This window comes from Delphinus delphis, chromosome 10 (genome assembly GCF_949987515.2).
Source record: "Delphinus delphis chromosome 10, mDelDel1.2, whole genome shotgun sequence".
In the NCBI taxonomy this organism is placed as follows: Eukaryota; Metazoa; Chordata; class Mammalia; order Artiodactyla; family Delphinidae; genus Delphinus; species Delphinus delphis.
Genome location: NC_082692.2, coordinates 80353584 through 80373785, shown reverse-complemented (window position 1 = coordinate 80373785; position 20202 = coordinate 80353584). Strand labels below are relative to the sequence as shown.

General features: G+C 40.5%; 1 protein-coding gene across 2 annotated transcripts in view; it reads right to left on the bottom strand.

The window, feature by feature from the left end:
- SLC25A26 (solute carrier family 25 member 26) overlaps positions 1-14990 on the bottom strand; it is a 140249-nt gene extending 125259 nt beyond the window's left edge. For both annotated transcript variants that reach the window (XM_060022861.1, XM_060022862.1), the window contains exons 1-2: positions 14742-14990; positions 1513-1669 (exon numbers count right to left, since the gene is read on the bottom strand). In XM_060022861.1, coding sequence (XP_059878844.1) covers positions 1513-1669; positions 14742-14774 — 190 coding nt within the window. In that variant the 5' untranslated portion in view covers positions 14775-14990. The remainder of the gene's footprint in view (positions 1-1512; positions 1670-14741) is intronic.
- Between the last annotated feature and the right edge of the window lie 5212 nt (positions 14991-20202).

The following is a 20202-nucleotide window of genomic DNA, read 5'->3' as shown; positions in this document are numbered from 1 at the left end:
AATACTTCATCTACCAACAATTCCTACGTAATACGTAAGAGAAAAAAGAATATTTACAATGATGAGGGAGGCATCATAAGAATGGATGACCAAAAGACAGGGACTTAGTAACATATTTCTTTGCAATTCCCTAGTTCAGAGGTTCCCAAACTTGTCTACATATAAAAATTACCTGGGGATTTTTTTTTTTTTAACCTCCAAAGCCCAGGCCACACCTCAGGCCAACTAAATCCCAAATCTCTGGGAGTGGGACAGCAGTACTTTCTTTAAAAAAAAAAAAAAAAAAAAAAAAAAAAAAAAAAAAAAATCTCTTCAGGTGATCAGGTGATTGCAACACAGACCAATTTAGGAACCAAGGCGCATCTCCCACACATAGAGCTATGCTTGGCATGGAGTGGGTCCTCAATAGCGACTTGTTATGATCAATTACTGAAAATTAAGACATAAAATAATTCAAGGATAACCTCAAAACAGTTGGCTGCTCTAAGGATGGCTCAGGAAGATAAACTAAAGGACCAAAAAGATTTGCTCTACAAATCTTTATGTGAATGTTATGCTCACAGATGGATATAGACAGGCATCTTAATGTCAAGTTAACAAGAAAGAATTTCTAATGAAATATACTGAGAAAAAAGAAATCAAACTCCAGAATTTAAGAATCTTCTGGAGCAGGGGTTTTGTGAGTGAGTGTGTGAGTATGTGAGCGTGTGTGAGTGTGTGTATCTGTGTGTGTGTGTGTGTGTGTGTGTGTGTGTGTGTTTGATAGTGATGGTTTTGTTTGCTTAGTCTGCTTTTGAGTGCCAATCAAAGCATCAGTAAACAATTATTTAAATAAGTATCTGAAAAGAGGTGGATTAAATGAAATGGATTATACTGATTATAGAATAAAAGGGCCATAAATCACACAACTTCAAAACCAAAACAAAAGCAAGACAATGGAAAGAGGAGGTTAGTGGTAATGGGTTGCATCATCTGAGAGCAATTTAGTTAAGACAAAGATTTAATGCCTCTTAGGTTCATCTGCTCCACAAGAATCTCCAAGCCAGTGGTTATTAAACTCAGCTTCACATCTGAATCACCTGGGAAGTTACTAAAACTCCTGATACCCAGGCAAAGACCAGACCAATTAAACTTCTCATGGAGACACAGGCATAAGTATTTTGTAAAGCTTCCCAAGAGATTCCAACGTGCAGGCAAGGTTGAGAACTGCTGTAAGACATTACAATCAATGTTACAGGAACACTTTAAGGATTCTAACAAGGAGTTTTAACAACAACAAAAACCACTCATTTAAAGATTGCTCATTTTTTTATTACAAATACACTAGAATGGAATCTATAGCACCAGCTGAGTCAAAAATAATGGATTAATGAATAGAAAATAAATTCAGGAGATCAACTACATCAATCATATAAGGAATTCTATATAGGATTGGACCACATACCATCCTGAAAATAAATCCCATTATCTTGGCTTTATATAAAGCAGTGATAATACCAATATAATTTTTACCATTAGGAAACGATCCAATAGCAGCAGAAGGAACGCCAGCATATATTCCACGAAAACCACCAGCCTTATTAAATCCTTGGGGGCTCTGCAGCCTGGTTTTAATGGTATCCAGAGGAAATAATATCAAGTCAACACAGACACCTGCTACCCCACCAGCCTTTAAAAAAAAAAGAAAAAAAAGGTTACAATAAAATAAATTGCCATTTGGGGGATGGGGTAGTTTTTAAAGCATATTTCTTTAAGTATGGTTTTAAAGTATACCACAGACTACTTTGGTACAGTCAAAACACCTCTTACCTAAATCTACAGACTGTCCTGGGAAAATAACCATTACTGTGATATATTTTCAAGTTGTAAATTTTATATTACATATTCTGTTTTAAAAAAAATGTTTAATGATTTTTAATAATTTTAAAATAAATTTCAAATTTATTTTTAATGATTTCATAGGGTTCAAAAAAGTAAACAAACCAACCTCAGAAAGGTAAAGAGTTCAAAGTCTCCTTCCCTGTCCTAAAAACCCAAGCAACCAGTTTTGGTTTCTTACTGTGTCCTTCCCAAGTTACTTTAGGCATATACAAGCAAATATGAATATGTATTTTATTTTACCTTTTTTTTTTAAGTAAAAAGGTGGTATGCTGCACCTTGTTTTTTTCATTTCACAATTTATCTCAGTGATCTTTCCAAATTACACCAAATGTTATATTTTTTGCCTTTTTAACTAATGAGTGGTGAATCTGCATTAAGAAAAAAATTGTTTTCAGACTTACATTCTAAATGGTAATGGTCCTTGTGAATCTAGATCCATATTTTAAGAATCACACATGTAAGGATTCCTATGGTATCCTCTCTACTTTGTGTATATTTGAAAATTCCTTGATACTTTTTAAGTGAATAAATGAACGGGAAAAAAAGAGCTAAATTCCTAGAGGACATTAAAACCTGACCCAAACTAGTCATCTCCCAAGAGATACCATGTTGCTTTGGAGAAGCTGCACTTTAAAACCTGATTAAAAACTAAGTTTTCACCTCATGATTACACTAGTATATACAGAATATTTTAAAAACTGGTTACAGCTTAGTCAAAGCAAAAAGAGACTCAGAAAAATATGAACTCAGAGACTGTCAAAGAAAGGTCAACACACAAGGTCTAAAGGCATCATTTAAAGATATGAATCAATACCATTTCACAGTAAGCAGGTAGAACTACAGAGGCAACTCTCAATACGGTTCCTACATAGTAAGTTTTAAACTGAATTGCTAACTTTTCCTATCTTTTGGATTTTGAACCATGTGAATATATTACCTATTCAAAAAGTAAAAGCAGACATTAAAAACTATATATTCCATGACACAGAAAAAGAAGAATCAGTACTATTTAAACATACAGGCAGAGTTCAAAATGATACGCTGTTTCCATCCTTTGGGTTTACAGAATGCTCAAGTGGTACAAAGGTTAGTGCCTAGCAAACACTTTCTGCTCTACTTGCCACTCACCATAAAACCACTGCAAGGGGCTTCCCTGGTGGCGCAGTGGTTGGGGGGTCTGCCTGCCGATGCAGGGGGCGCGGGTTCGTGCCCCGGTCTGGGAGGATCCCGCGTGCCGCGGAGCGGCTGGACCCGTGGGCCATGGCCGCTGGACCTGCGCGTCCAGAGCCTGTGCTCCACGGCAGGAGGGGCCGCAATGATCAGCGGCCCACATACAGCAAAAAAAAAAAACACTGCAAAACTTCATTGGAAAAATGAAATTACCCTGATGAGAAATGCAATAATGTCTATTTTTCAATTAGTTAGTATAGGTAATTATTAAAAATTAGTGTACACTAGAAAAGTACATTACCATAGGGACTTCCCTGGTGGCGTAGTGGTTAAGACTCTGCCTGCCACTGCAGGGGACACGGGTTCGAGCCCTGGTCCAGGAAGATCCCACATGCCGCGGTGCAACTAAGCCCGTGTGCCACAACTACTGAGCCTGCGCTCTAGAGCCCACGAGCCACAATTACTGAAGCCCATGTGCCACAACTACTGAGCCTGAGCTCTAGAGCCCACGAGCCACAACTACTGAAGCCCGTGTGCCACAGCTACTGAGCCTGAGCTCTAGAGCCCAAGAGCCACAACTACTGAAGCTCACTCACCTAGACCCTGTGCTCCACAATAAGAGAAGCCACCGCAGTGAGAAGCCCACACAATGAAACGACGAGTAGCCCCCACTCGCCACAACTAGAGAAAAGCCCACGTGCAGCAATGAAGAACCAACGCAGCCAAAAATACATAAAATTTTTAAAAGAAGAAAAAGAAAGAGAAAAGTACATTACCATATACGTTAATACCATATGATCAGCCTGAAAGGCATGACAGAACCCCAAAGACCATGCAGGATACTCTGCAAATGACCTAAAAAGTTGTCACCAAAAGAACACAGAGATGTGCCAGTAGAGCACCACAAGTGGGAGTAAAAGAATGACAATGTGGGATTTCTTCCCAGATATAAAGGTGGCCTTTTCTAAGTCAAGGGAAAAATTTCACAAGTAACGTAGCAAAGTTAAAAAGAAAAAAAAAGCCAACTTTTTCAACACTCTTCTCACTTATTCTTTAAGGATTTTATAAAATTCAGTAGGTAATAAAATATTTTGCATGCCTCTTCATTTTCTCAAAACACAAGAACTAAAATCTTGGTGAGAATGACTGATATGACTGGTTTCTTTAAAAATAGCTGCGCTTCATTCTAATTTTCTCTTTAATCTTAGGAGTGGGTTCAGAGAGATGCTTGCTATCTACTGCTAAATTTTAATCAATAAGCGAATTACTCTTTTAATCTATTTAGCTACTTTGCATGCATTGATTCTCCAGCCCTCCTTTCATCAGAATTCTAATCATCTGAGAATAAAATGACCAGATTGAATCTATTTATCTAGTAAATCATGAATCAAGAGTTACTAATTGCTTCTGTGAATTTCAAACTTCTAAAACTCAAATGTCACTTAAATTCATGAGACTGAAAAAAATGCTGCTAAAAGAACATTAAGAATTACCTATGTATTTAGACACATAGCAACATATCTAAGATTTAAACAAAAACTTTAAGGAATGCTTATAATCTTTCATCAAGCCAGCATCAACTGAATTATAAGGGACTCTACTAATTTCTTTTTTTCTTTAGCCTGAGAAATTTGTTTTATCTATGATCACTTATCAGAAATGTTAGCAGGCGGGACTTCCCTAGCAGTCCAGCCATTAAGACTCCATGCTTCCACTGCAGGGGACATGGGTTCGATCCCTGGTCAAGGAGCTAAGATCTTGCATGCCATGCAGTGCGGCCAAAAAAATCTTTAAAAATTAAAAAAAAATTTTAAAAAAAGGTTACCAGGCAAAGGGTTAGTTCCAAGATTTATGGTAGCTTACACTGAAAATCCTAAGCGCTAGACAAAGTCCAAAGAAAGAGAACATAAACCAGATAACCAGCAAGCCTTACCATAGCATAACAATTTATTGAGACCTTGATATCATACAGATAAAATACACAGCACCACCTTAATTTAAAAATGGAAAAAGTGCTGGCAGGCTGTAGAGAGGAAGTGTATAATTAGTGAAATTAGACCCTTTGAAATTCCTCTGGGAGTTGAAAAAAAGTCAAGATTACATGAAGCTGGCAAAACAGAAAAAAACAAAGCAAAAACAAAAAAACTCACTCCTGCTCAACTACAGGACAAAATCAAACCATCCGTCTAATTTAACTAAGCAAAATCATCACAGGCCCCTGGCCTAGACCACAACTAAAAAGAACCAGGCAAAACATTAACATGGCTTCTCGGGGAAACATCCCTCCCTGACATTCTCAGTTTCCCCCACAACAAAGTGGCCACCAGTGACTTTAACCACCTCATTGGAGAGCTGTGGCTTCTGCTTCCTGTGATACTTGCCTTCTTGCGCCTCCACCATCCATTCTCCCCGCAGCGCTCCTTCACCCTCTACACTAACGTTGTCTGTGTAAAATACAAATTTCAATTTCATCTTGACACTCTTCAAAGTTTCCAAAAGCCCTTAGGATGAAGAACAAAATCACAGTACAGCCTACAAGGCTCTACAAGTTCTGTCCCCCATCTACCTCTCCACCCTTAAGTCCATCGTTAGCCCTTTGCTGGGTACCTTCTTACCACCTTGATCTCTCTTTTCGTCCAAGTCATCTGATTTTCCTCATTCCTAGGACTGTGTCCCTAATCCCCCAGTCTAGGTTTACACGCTTATGTCTCCACACACTGATAAGAATTCTAATTCTGTAGTTGAGCATCTGACCATTTCTTCAAAGACTGTATGTTCCATGAAACTATAAGATCCATACCTGTTTTGTTCACCAGTATGTTCCCAGCACCCAGTACACAGTAGGCACTCAGTAACTATTTGAAAAACACATGAATTAATGACTATAACAAAAGGTTACTAACCATATCTTAGAAGGTACTACAAAGCAACCTAAAAAAGGTACATCAATTTTTTTAAAAATTGCAAAACACAGGACCAAACAATTCCCAAAAGAAAAAATATAAACAGCCAACAAAATTATGAAAACGTGCTTCCCCACCATCAGTGATCAAATAAAAACAAAATTTTAAATTTCCCAATTACATTATAAAAGATTAAAAATATGGAAATAGGTATGGGTGTTAACATAAACAAATGATTATAATCTATTGAAGGACAATTTGGCAAAATGAAAATTTTAAACTATAAAATACTTGATCCAGTTATTTTATTTTTAAACATTTCTTCCACAAAAATAAGTTCATAAATATACAAGAATGTTTACTACAGAATTCTTTCTAACAGTAAAAAACTAGAAATAACCTAATAAGTTGTATTATATCAGAATAACGGATTGCTACACAGCCTTTAAAAGAATGAGATCAACCTGAACTTGCTGATACAGAAACATGTTATATTCTTAAATTAATCAAATAAGCTACAGAACAATATATGCTGTATAATCCCACCTTTCAAAGAAATGTGTTATTTTTTTGTCTATGCATAATCAGAAGTCTGGAACCACACACACCAAACTGTTAGAAGTTATTATCTCTGTGGAAAAACAGTCGCGATGAGGAGCATTTTTATTATTATCTTGTTGATTTTTGTACTGTTCAAGTTTTGCAATGAGTACTAAAAACATACAAAAGTAGAGCTACTCAAATTAATATTCCCTCACCAAAAAAAAAACAACCACCACCACCCAAATTCACTGGTCACATTTGGTATACAGTAGGCACTCAGTAAGGGGTAACTCAGAACCTCGACCCCTGGACCCTAAACTACCTGTTCAGCTTCATCTGGAACACTCTTGATCTTGAGCCTCCTCCACTCTGACTAGTCTGTTTCCCAAAAACATCCTGAAACTTATCAATTCTGTGCTCCTGCTTAGGTTTTTCTCTCAGCCTGGAAGGCCCTTCCAATGCCTCTTGTCTTCTGTATACTACAGCCAGCAGACCACCTGCTCCCCCCAGCCATTACATACACACAAATACATACACATACACACACACAGACACCTGCCAAACTCCATTTCATTGTTAAGACTGTGACCAAACGCCATATCCCTCCTGAAGCCTTTCCCAGTCTCCCAGTCAGAATTAAAGGCTACTTCCTTAACTCCCCCGAATAACTTTGTTTACATTTCACTTTCAGTACTAACCACCATGGCTGACACTAGATCCTTCAGAGTAGAAGCCAGGTCAGTGACCTTGGCCCTCCTAAATATATAACCCAGTGCCTGGGATGGAGCAGGGCTTCCACACTTGTTTGTTGTTCTGAATCACATGGAAATGTAAGATGATGAGAAAACACTTTACAGAAAGATTCAACATTCACAAGAAAAACTGCAGCAAATCACTCTCTGGTTGTCCCTGCTGCAGTCTGCCATAGCACTGTGACAAATGAAACCTGGCATTACCTGCTGCTATACTTCTTGGCATTCCACAGCTCCAGTGACAGCTTTGTGGTATATTCAGGGTGTCTCTTCCAGAAATCCTGTGCCTTTCATCACCTCCTGACGGAAAAGACTGCGCAGGATCAGTGTTGTTTGGTAAGGCTATTCTCAGGAACACAATAATGGTTCTAGAATTTGACTTGAGTATTCTTCCATTTCTCCAGAAATTCTTTCACATTAAATATTGCCTTAGACTACAGCTTTGGCAACAGACACGCAGACCTGGCTTCAATCTCAACTGGGTCTCCCTAGGAAAGCTATTAAACCTAGGTAAGCCCACATTTCTTCATGCATGAAAGGGGAAAAATAATACTACCTATACTTCACAGAGTTTTTGAGAACTGAGTGAGATTAAATGACAATTAAATACAACTACATGAGCCTGTTACATGCTTAGCAAAATGCCTGCCTCAATTACCAATAAGTATGAGTTATCATTTTTAGTGTTATGTTACTGTAAATATCCTTCCAAGTTTGCTGATGCCCTATTTCTGACAGGCCAATATTAAAAACCATGTGAAAGCCAAAGGAGGACTTGACCAACGACTGAAGATTACATTCATATATTAAACTGAACTATAAATGTATATACAAAATCGATAAATTCAAGTCTTTCCTTACCAATAATGAATGAAAAGCTTTCCTCAAATTCTGCTCCCTGGACAAGAATCACCCATGGATTCACACAACAGAAAACCAAATCACGCGACGTGTGCAGGAACGATTCAGCATCAAACTCAAAAAACTGAGAAACACTACTGTTCAAATTTCTTTATGATGCTTGGATGTGAATTTATGGGTTATTTTTTTTTTAACCAGAATACCAAAAAAAAAAAAAGAGAAGACAAAATTGTAAACGTATGATTTCTGCTCTGAAAAAACTGCATAAGAACACATTAAAGTGTTCAGTAAATGGTTACTTTTTATCACCATGCATAATTACATGGTTAATTTTTGTTTTATTTTCTGTTAAATGTCTGCTCCCACTTGACTGCACACCCCTGAGGGTAGGGACCATATCTTCCAGGCTCTTGCTCTTCCCAAGTACCAGAGCAAAGGCTCACACACATGTCTGGTTAAACAGGTAACAATACCTGATGCATGGAGGTGGAAAAACTGTGGGTACAACATTTATCTTCCCTCTATTTGGCATTTTGTTACTCAAATTCTGTGTGTACCATTAAAATTTTAATATTTAAAACTTATATCTGGGGCTTCCCTGGGCGCAGTGGTTGAGAGTCCGCCTGCTGATGCAGGGGACCCGGTTTCGTGCCCTGGTCCGGGATGATCCCACATGCCGCGGAGCGGCTGGGTCCGTGAGCCATGGCCGCTGAGCCTGCGCATCCGGAGCCTGTGCTCTGCAACGGGAGAGGCCACAGCAGTGAGAGGCCCGCATACCGCAAAAAAAAAAAAAAAATTATATCTGAACACACGGCATTTGGTTTGGAAGTGGTACAAAAGCATATTAAGTCATTTACAGCTAAATTTCAGATTCTAAAACTTTCCCAGGACCCCCTCTTATACTGAAAGGAAAGGTAGCTCCATCTCCTAGTACTTGAAATACAGAAGAAATGCCTCCATCACGGCAGTGGTTCTCGATTGTGGCCCCAGACAATTGGTGGTCTCCAAGGGTGCCTTGCATGCTCCACTGATGGATCAAAATTGAGAATATACCTCTGTCTAGGTGACTCCCTACTCAACACAAAAATGAGCAAAAAAAGGAAGACCTGCCCACTGTGACCTAAATGACAGAAAGAAACAAGTCACACAAAGCAAGCTCGAGAATGTGCAGCATAATTCCCAATCCCTTAGAGATATGGAGTCAATGCTTCATCATCAGATACTAACTGCCTTGACTCCAGAAAGCAGACTAGGAAGCTGCCTTCCAGAAAAGAAACGGATGAGGCAATAAACACTGAAAACGTCCCTTCAACTTCATTCTTCTCTTTTCTTCTGTTTTCTTACCCCACCTAAGAAGCCTAGGCAACATAATCCATGCCACTGCCCTCAAGTCCCTTTCTGCCAGTGGTTCTCAGCAGAAGGGCAGGTCCAGTGAGAAGACACAAATATTATGAAGAAGCTTTTTCAGAACCACCTCCCTAAAGTAAGAAAAGAAAACAACAAAATAACAATTAAAAAAAAAAAACAGTACAAGCAGTCTTTGCTTTGCACAGCACCGACACGCATGCATCTCAGTTGCCATAAGGAACACAAGTCCTCTAACAGGACAGTTGAATTACAGTGACCACAGTGACATTTCACAAAAATGAATAATCGAAAGAGGGAACTGGCCAACAAACATGAAAGCAAGGCAAATAAATGACAAGTGGTTAACACTGAAAGTTACATTCAAATCAAATGTAAAAGGAGTTACAAAAGAATTAGCTGTGGGAATATCGACACTGCTGTCATTGGACAGATTCCAGACATGCAGCCAGAGGAAAATGAGTGAAGGCGAACTTACCACATATGGGGAAAGAGGCTGGGACGAAAAGGACAAAGATGTCCCAGAGCAAGCTGTGCCAGCAAAAACCTCCACGTTAAAGGAACACTTGTTCTGTACTGCAAGTTATATGACTTAAAATTACTTCTGATACTTTTTTTTTTTTACAAAGAAATACAATCTTAATGTTTTAAATTACACTGTACTAAATGTAAGTTTTACTTCTTTTTTTTCTGTTTCCCTATACTTCCACAATCTACAGTAAGAGAATTATTAACATTGACAAGAATTTTTAAAGGTCGTTAAATAATCGTTTTCATCAATTATTAAGATCACTTTGCATGACTCGCACATTCATCTTTCCAGCCCCAAATTACACGCAAAGGACTGCCTGCACTTCACACTGCAGAGCACCAACACTTGCCGAAGTTCCTTCACCTGTAACCCAGTTAAAAGTAACTGAGACAATACCCTGAGAAAACCATAATTCAAAAAGAGTCATGTACCAAAATGTTCACTGCAGCTCTATTTACAATAGCCCAGAGATGGAAACAACCTGAGTGTCCATCATCGGATGAATGGATAAAGAAGATGTGGCACATACATACAATGGAATATTACTCAGCCACAGAAAGAAACGAAACTGAGCTATTTGTAATGAGGTGGATAGACCTAGAGTCTGTCATACAGAGTGAAGTAAGTCAGAAAGAGAAAGACAAATACCGTTTGCTAACACATATATATGGAATTTAAGAAAAAAAATGTCATGAAAAACGTAGGGGTAAAACAGGAATTAAAGACACAGACCTACTAGAGAATGGACTTGAGGATATGGGGAGCGGGAAGGGTAAGCTGTGACAAAGCGAGAGAGGCATGGACATATATACACTAACAAACGTAAGGTAGGTAGCTAGTGGGAAGCAGCCGCATAGCACAGGGAGATCAGCTCGGTGCTTTGTGACTGCCTGTAGGGGTGGGATAGGGAGGGTGGGAGGGAGACGCAAGAGGGAAGAGATATGGGAACATATGTATATGTATAACTGATTCACTTTGTTATGAAGCAGAAACTAACACACCACTGTAAAGCAATTATACTCCAATAAAGATGTAAAATAAATAAAAAAAATTTTTAATTTAAAAAAATAAAGTAACTGAGACACGGATGCTTTCGGTTTCACTCAAGTAACAACCCAGATGAACTACAAGGTCGATGAAACAGCTAAGTACTGAAAGGGAGAGAAGAGTCAGGCTGGAAGGAAAGAGTGGTTTGGAAGTATGTTTGTTTGTTTTGCATTGAAAAAAGTAGAAGAGGGCTTCCCTGGTGGCGCAGTGGTTGAGAGTCCGCCTGATGATGCAGGGGACACAGGTTCGTGCCCCGGTCTGGGAGGATCCCACATGCCGCGGAGCGGCTGGGCCCGTGAGCCATGACCGCTGAGTCTGCGCGTCCGGAGCTTGTGCTCCACAACGGGAGAGGCCACAACAGTGAGAGGCCCGCGTACGGCAAAAAAAAAAAAAAAAAAAAAAAAAAAAGTAGAAGAAAAAAGTAAGGCTACTATCAAAATTATTTCATTCCATCTTGGAGGATTTCAATACAGCTTTTTTTTGTTTTTTTAAGGAATGGAATAAAGCCAGCCCTCCATATCCTGGGGTTCCGCATCGTCAGATTCAACCAAATGCAGATTCAAAATATTTGCAAAAAGAATTCCAGGGCTTCCCTGGTGGTGCAGTGTCTGGGAGTCCGCCTGCCGATGCGGGGGACACAGGTTCGTGCCCCGGTCCGGGAGGATCCCGCATGCCGCGGAGCGGCTGGGCCCGTGAACCATGCGTCCGGAGCCTGTGCTCTGCAACGGGAGAGGCCACAACAGTGAGAGGCCCGCGTACCGCCAAAAAAAAAAAAAAAAAAAGAATTCCAGAAAGTTCCAAAAAGCAAAACTTGAATTTGCTGCATGCAGGCAACTATTTTCATAACATTTATATTGTATTTACAACTATTTACACAGTATTTACCTTGTAGGTATGATAAGTAATCTAGAAATGATTTAAAGTATACAGGAGGATGTGCATAGGTTACATGCAAATACTACATCATTTTATATAAGGGACTTGAGCATCTGTGGATTTTGGTATCCACAGCGGACCTGGAACCAACTCCCCTTGGCTACCAAGTTTTAATTAGGTATGAACCAGATGTATACAGGTACAGTGTTGTATTTTTTTTTTTTAAATCTCATAAGCATTTTCGATGTTAGTATTATAGCACATACTCTTCACAAGCACTGTTACCAACGGCCCCTAAATAGTCCATGAAATGCATCTATCATCATTTACCTAACCATTCCTCTCTTATTTCATGTTTTCCTATTATCTTCACTGAGCTAAATGTTATGAACATCTTTAGGTCACTAATACTTATTTCAAACTGCTCTCCTAAAAGCATGCACCAGTGACTGTACTCTTGGAGGTTTTTTTCTGAATAGTCTGCTCTGTGCTCCAAATGAAAACTTAACATGCCAGAAGCTCTCTCCCTATTCAGCTCTACAGCCCTTCAATCCTGCTCCAGAAACTTCAGGAAGGAAACAGGTAAATATGTGCTCTAAGTCAGGCTCCGTACTACATCTCACTTAATCCTTAGAAGCCGAGGCTCAAGACTTCTGCAAACGTGAAGCTGCATTCATTCACCCAACAAGCACTGAGTGCCTTCGAAGTGGCAGGCATTGGTCACACAGTAGTAAACAAAACAGAACTCCCTGAGGAGTGCTTAGCCTCCTCAAAGACGCTCCCAACCATTAAAAAAAAAAAGGGGGGGCCCCTCCATTTCCGGACTAGTTCAATAATAAAACCCTCTAATGGCTTTCATCATGCTTTATATAAAATCCAAATTCCTTTCCACTGCCCACCAAGACTCACCTCGGCAGGCTTTGTCTAGCTCTCCAACAGCAGCCTCTGTCACACTACCCTCACCCACTACGCCTCATCCACCACCTTCACATCCTGAACCCTTTCCACCTGAGGATTTTCTCACGTGCTGCTCCCTCTGAACTTTCCCCTCTGCTCATCAAAATGACTAGCCCCTTACCTGTTAGGTCTTAGCTTAAACGTTAGCTCCTCAGGGCCTTCCTAGGGCACTCCATCTAAAGTAGGTTTTCCAATATTATTCTCTCTCTCTCCCACCTCAGTTCATTCCTTTCACAGTACTTATCATATAGCCTTGGTTTGTTTGCCATCAAATCTCCAAGGGCAATCACAGTACCAGTAGACAGAACACATGGCAGATAAACTGCATGCTAAATGAATTCACCAGGAATGAGATCTAACTTCCTTGAAATTTCTACCAATCGATCCCAATTTTACCCTCTGTAACGACGAAAAAAGAAGTATGCATGTGTACCCTTCTTTAATAAAATTAATTTTAAATAAATTTTAATACAATTTTTCTTTTGTTAACTCTGACACTCACCTGTTTTTAGCAACTGCTACTGTTGCTGACTTCAGCGATAGTCTCAAGGAGTAGTAAATGGAATTCCATGTTACACTGCTTGGAATCTGAGCTCCAACACTTACACACACGAAATGTATCTCACTTGTGTGACTTTGGACAAATTATCTAACATACTATTCCTCAGTTCCCTCATTTGGAAAACTAGGATAAGACTTCAATTGTTTGTCAGGCTTAAATGAGATGATGTATGCAAAGAGCTTACCCTAGTTCCCGTCAGAGCAATGTGGATTGTCACAAGTACTACTGCCATCTCACCAGCTGGACAGGAAAACGTCTTCAACGGGGTAACATATTTCTTTGCATCTCTAAAACCTAGCTTCTACAAATATCAACAAATCCAGATTTAAAACCATCATTCCACCAGTCTGGGTAAGATCCCCCTTCCACATCTTTCCATACACTCTGAAACTAACCCTCATCGTCATTTATGATAACACTCATTTCACCCCTTCTGCCTCCACCACCTGACCCGTGCGGCCAGGTCTATCTTGTTCACCATGTTATCTCCAACACCTGCAAAAACATTTGATAATTAAACGAAGAAAGTCCTCTAGGCCTCCATCTCTCAGGAAAAGCTTTTGAAAAGGTTCTTGTCTATTTTCTGCCTCTGCCCGCTCTCCTACAGTGAAAACATAGGCAGCCAATCTGTCTTGTTCACTACTGTATCTAGTATCCCCTACTGAACCTGTCCTAAGAAAGGTTTCAAAGTATTTATTAAAGGATTTGGGGGGTGGGGGTTGATGTTAAGACACGTTGATTCTCGTTGTTTTCTAAGGAATCAAACACCACTGACGTATTCAACGCGCGGCTATCTGTGTTCAGCAGTATATACCATACCCAAAGCCTAGAAAAATGCTCGGAAGCAAACTAAGCAGATTATATATAAGATGAATGAACGGATACGTCACTTTCCGAGACTGAAAAATGATACAGCAAAATGAAACCACAGTCTTGACCAGGTCTGTGAGCGACTCAAGAGTTTTGTTACATATATTTCATTCATTGCCAAGCTCTCCAGAGTATGGTTACAGTATACAATTGAAACTTTTCTTTTACCGTTAGGTAAACCGCGGTGCGGAAGACTATGAGTCAAGTGCCATCCCTATCCCACCCCCGTCTCTTTCTGTCACACAGGTAGGAAACTCAGAACCTTGACACGAGGCCCGGCGCGGCCCAGGAGCCCCGTGCTTCCTCCCAGACCGGGTGACCGGTGACCCGGGGATGATTCAGCGCGCAAAACCGGAAGGAGGTGCTAGGCCAGGGAAGCCTCCGGCACCCCTAGCGCCCCCACTCTACCGCCCGATACTCACCACCAGCGAGGCTGTGAACCCAGGCCGGTCCATGGCCACAAAAACTCAGTCAAGGTTATAATTCAAAGCTGAGTCGACTCAGGTCGTGAGCCCCGGCACTGGGCGCCGCCATCTTGGAGGCGGGGCATGTAACGCCGGCACTACCGCGGCCACGTGAGGTTGAACCACAAGTACACAATTGCACGTGCAACGGGGAAGCTGGGCCAGAAGGAGGGCCAGGAAGGAGGGGCGGAGCCTGGAAAGTGTGGTCAAGTCTCGCGTTTCCTACAGCTTCTGAGTGGGCCAGGTGGAGGAACTCTCGCGAGCAAATGAGCCTCGACTGGGAACCAGGCGTAGCGAGCCCGATGATGAGGAAAGGGTGAAGCCTAACCGTAAACCCAAAAGAGGCGTGGCTATAGTGGAAGGCGGGGCCGTGGAGAGGCAGGATTAGCTTCAGCGGGCGAGACCTGTGGCTTCCAATGAGTTATTTGCATTTATCTGTTGGTTTCGCCTGTAGAAATTTTGTCTCATTTTCCATAAAACAGGTTCATTATCAGAAAATTATTAAATATAGAAAAACATTTCAAAAATGTCTTTACTCGAGCTAAAAATTAATGTCCTCTACTTCTTACCAGCAGTTTTTGCACTTAATATATTTGTTCGGTTATTTACTTATCTTGTCAGCTGTAGTATCAGTTGCACACTTCAAAGACCACTTTAAGTACTTAAAGTTTCTGGCAGTGGACTTGCCTTTACATTTTTCAAACAAATACCTTCTAAGTTTCCTTCTATTAAGAGCCAACTGCATCTCAGATGTGGTGCTCTAATACAGCCACTTCGTAAGGTAAGCACGGTTAGCATCCTCATTTTACAGAGAATCCTGATGCTCCAAGAGGTTCACTAACCAACCCAAAGCTACAGAGAACATAGCAGACCCAGGCTTGAAATGTTACTTAATGACCTCATCATATTTCTTCAAAACCTTTGCAACAGCCTTAGGTTCTTTGCCTTTCTTCAATGTCTTTCATACCACTTCTATAGTCAATATTCTCTTCTAGTTGAGATGTTCTAGAAATGATTAGCAGAATGCCTTCAGGGTTTCAAATTCTGAACCCCCAGAAATCTGGGAGTGGCTTACCTGAATGGTTCTGTTACCGGCCAGGGTTCTTGGACTCCTTAATCAACAGAAATTGAAAAAACACCAGACGAGAAATTCAGGCAAGGCTTTATTGGGACTCCTACTGTAGCAGGACGGCGCGAAAACAAGTAACAGGTGGCCCTGCTTGCTCCCTGAGGGGAGGGCAAGCTGGTCCCTTACATGGGGCGAGGGTAGGGGCAGGTCCGGGGGTCAGGCTGCAGGGGTGGCTTGGGTGGGGTGCCCATCCTCTTGGTGGTGCTGTGTGCAAGGATCATGTGCGCTACCATGCTTTTGCTCCCGACTCCGCAGATGTGGAAGTTAGGTTTTGGGGCTTTTTGTATCTTGCTCATAATTTGCCCCAAATGGCATGCACGCAGTTATTTTTAGCCCTTTGGAGTTTCTTTGTATTTGTTGCTTGACGAGACGTTTGTCCAGGTGCAAGCATTGCTGCAAAGGGTCCCAGGTCCCAGGTCCCAGCCTGTAACCTAGCAGGACACTACGAGGCCTTCCTGGAATAGACCCCACCCATGTCCTCCGCCTGACTTTTGTCTGTAGAAAAACTTTAGTCAAAGAATAAATTTAATCAGAGAAGTGAGAAAATGCAGAAAGAAAGGAACACAGTCAAGCAAGACAAAATAATAATACTTTGGCCATTAAACAAAGTCAAGGACCTTTAGTTCTTCCCCAAGGTCTATAGATAATATTCGGAGCCATGTCCTTTGAGCTGTTCTGCAGATACTGAAACCGCCACCAGGTGGAAGAAATTAACCGTACGCTGCCCACAAGCACGTAGACCCCAGACCGGCTGGAACCAGAAGGTTGATGATGCTGACTCCCAATTTCCTCACCACCAACCAATCAGAAGAATGTCCACGAGCTGATCACACCCTGCTCCCTGAACACTGTTAAAGACTCCTCACTACCCCCGTCCAGGGTGGGACATACAGTCTTGAGGGCATTAGCCTGTTGTGGTCCCCTTTGCCTGGCAAAGCAATAAAGCGATTTCTTTCTACTTCACACAAAACTCTGTCTCCCAGATTTAAATCGGCACCGGTGTACAGAGGCTAATTTCGGCAACAAGCCTGTCTCAGTTCAGGCTCGGGGTCTCTCTGATGAGGTTTCAGTCAAGGCATCAGCTAGGGCTATATCTGAAGAGTTTGTTGGGACTGGAGGATCCACCTCCAAAATGGCCTATTTCCATACCTGCCAAATTAGTGCTAGCTGTTGGCAGTTGGCCTCAGTTCCTCACCACGTAGACTTCTCCAGAGGATTGCTTGAGTGTCCTCAGCTGGTTTTCCCCAGAGTGAGTGATCTAAGAGAGCAAGACAGAAATGTTATGTTCTCTTCTATCGTTCAGAGGTAAAAGCGTCATCAGGTATTACATGATGCCACTGGAAACCCTTTAGGAAATACAGATGTACAAACATGACCTGGGGCCTTCCTTTCATGAAATGCTTACAGAAAGATCCATTACCACTTGTGCATGCCTTTTAAATGGAACATTACAATGCACTGTCATTGTCACCACATTGCATGCAGAGTATATCCTCAGATCATCTAGTTAAAAAATCTACCAAATGAGATAAGTACTGGTTTGCACTAAACATATGAAATTATACTAATAATATTGTCTTCCTCAATTAAATCTACCACTGTAAGCCAAGTTCACTTTAGTTCCGAAATATTCGTAGTATTTACAAAAATTATCAGGAGGTCAAAAACAATACATCGAAAAAAACAAATTAGGTCCAGCTTAGGGGAAATAAAGGACATAATCTTTAGCCAGAACTGGACCCAAGCTCCAAGTTCCTGTTACTGATCTTTATTGAAAAATAAAATAATAGAATCATTTGCAATAAAAATATTCATGTATCTTAACCCATATGCATATTTTAACCCATATGCAAAAATATATATAACGGAAAGGAACCTTTAAGTAATAAAATCAAGGTTATACTTTCCATGTGGATTTGTGTTTCCATTTTGAATCAGTGAGGAAAACAAAAGAAGACTGTCCTTTCAATAAATGGCTTTGGGACAGTTAGATAACTATTTAGAAGAAAATTATGTTTCATCCCTGTCTCACACTTTACCTCCAAAAACAGTTCCAAATGGATTAAAATTCTCACTTGATATAATTTATTAGAATACTAGAAGGAAAAGGTACATATTTTAATATTCTTGAGGTAAAGAAACAGGTTTATGTATGAGATTTTTTTTAACTAGGAAAAATATTTGCAGCACATATGACAACAAAGAATTCTTAATTCTAAATAGTTCCTATAAATCAATAAGAAAAACACCAATACCAATAGAAAAAAATGGGGAAAGTCACAAAGGAAGAAAAATAAGTAGCTAATGAACATGTGAAAATATTTTAAATTCCTTAATAACATCAAAATGAAAATTAAAACAATACAGCACTTTTCAAACCTATCAAATAGGCAAAGATTTTTATAGGGAGAGCATCAAAGCAACTTGTCTGGTGAGTGATATGACAAGATATATCAAAACCCTAAAAAATCTTCTTTGTCCTCAATTGTTCTACTTATTGCATTGTACTCTAAGAAATTATATTTTTTTATCCATAGAAATATGACTATAAGCATATTCATTTCACCGTTTTCATAACAAAAGATGAATTTTTATACAACCAAAAATGTTCATCATTGCATGATTGAGATAATTTGGTTATAGTATCCATATGTAGCTATTTAAAACCATAATGTAGAAGAATCTTTAATGATATAGAAGGATGGTCAAAATAAAAACAGTTGCACAAGAGCATTTGCATATGCTGGTTTCTGTCCTTATGCCCCCCAGCAGATCCACTCCCTACTTTCTCTTCTTTTGTTTTCTGTCCTAGAAAGCTGACCGGTAGGAACTGCTCCCTGGTTTCCAGTAGGGTTTGGCCAATGAGAGTCATGGGCAGATCTGAGGATGGCCAGAGAAAGAGGTCAGGGTATTTCTTCTCTGCTCCCTCCCTGCCTCAACCCAGTTCTGGCAAGTGTTGCATTCCTCTACAACACTGCTACTATGAAACAGCCTCCTCTCTGGCTCCCTTTCTCTTTCAGGTCTAGGGAGGATAATGGCTTCCCAGTGTTGTAAGCCCTGGCTGCCTCTTCGTACCTTATTGATTTTCCTAACGCTGCCCAAGTTTCTCTTCAAAATCCCAGGTGGGTGCCTTCTGTTTGCTGCTAGAACTCTGACTGACAAAAGACACTCTAATCCAATTTTTGTAAACATTTACATACTAGTTCTCTATTGCTGCATAACAAACGACCCCAATACTTAGCAGCTTAAAACAACAAACGTACCATCTCAGAGTTTCTGTGGGTCTGAAATCTGGGCCTAGCTAGGCCTGGCTGGCTCATAATCTCTCACGAGACTGCAGTTATGCTGTCAGCCAGCACTACAGTCCCAACTGATGGCTCAAATGGAAATACACTTCTAAGCTCACTCACGTGGCTGTTGGCAGGATTCAGCTCCGCACAAGTTGTTGGAGTGAGGGGCTCAATTCCTCAATATCGGTTGACTGGAGTCCTCCCTCAGTTCCTTGCCTCGAGGGCCTCTCCGTGTGGGAGTTTGCAACACAGCCCCTGGCTTCCATCAGAGCAAGAGAGCACCCAAGATAGAAGCCACAATCTTTTGTAACCTAATCACACTCAAGGGGAGTGGATTATACAAGGGCATGAATATAAGGCAGCAGCAATCAATGGGGACAATCTTAGAGGCAATATATATAATTTACAAATGCACAGAAAAAAATCTATATGATGACGAGTTATCTTTGGGGCCATTAAAAATGATGTCTGTTTTCTTCTTGTGTTACTGGCCATTTCTAACTAATAAATAGTACTGCTGCAGCTATTACCATCAGATATTGTTGCTGACCTACCTCCAGCTGACAGCCACTCACATGATATTGCTTAATTTCTTTGCCTTTTCCATGAGCAAGTTGATATCAACCTGCCTAGATTTTACAAAGCGTGAATCAGTTATCTCCCATAATTGGGTTTTGTTCAATATTTGACCCCAGATGAAGCTCTGGCTAGGTTTCCAAAACATATATAAAAATAATCAGGATGAAATTTGCTCAGCTAATTTTTCCATGCTCTGACAAAGAGCTCCACTCTTTTGGACGTGGAAATTATCCTAAAACCTTGTGCCTTGTGCATTTACTACCCATCAGTTTGGTAAGCCTGTCACACTGATAGATAACACCAAACTGCCCTTGCTGTAATTGTTCCCCTCTGCTGAAGTGGCAACTGATAATTATAGGTCGCCCTTGTGACACTTATCTGACACAGATGACGACAGCAAATGATTTTTCTCAGTCACTGA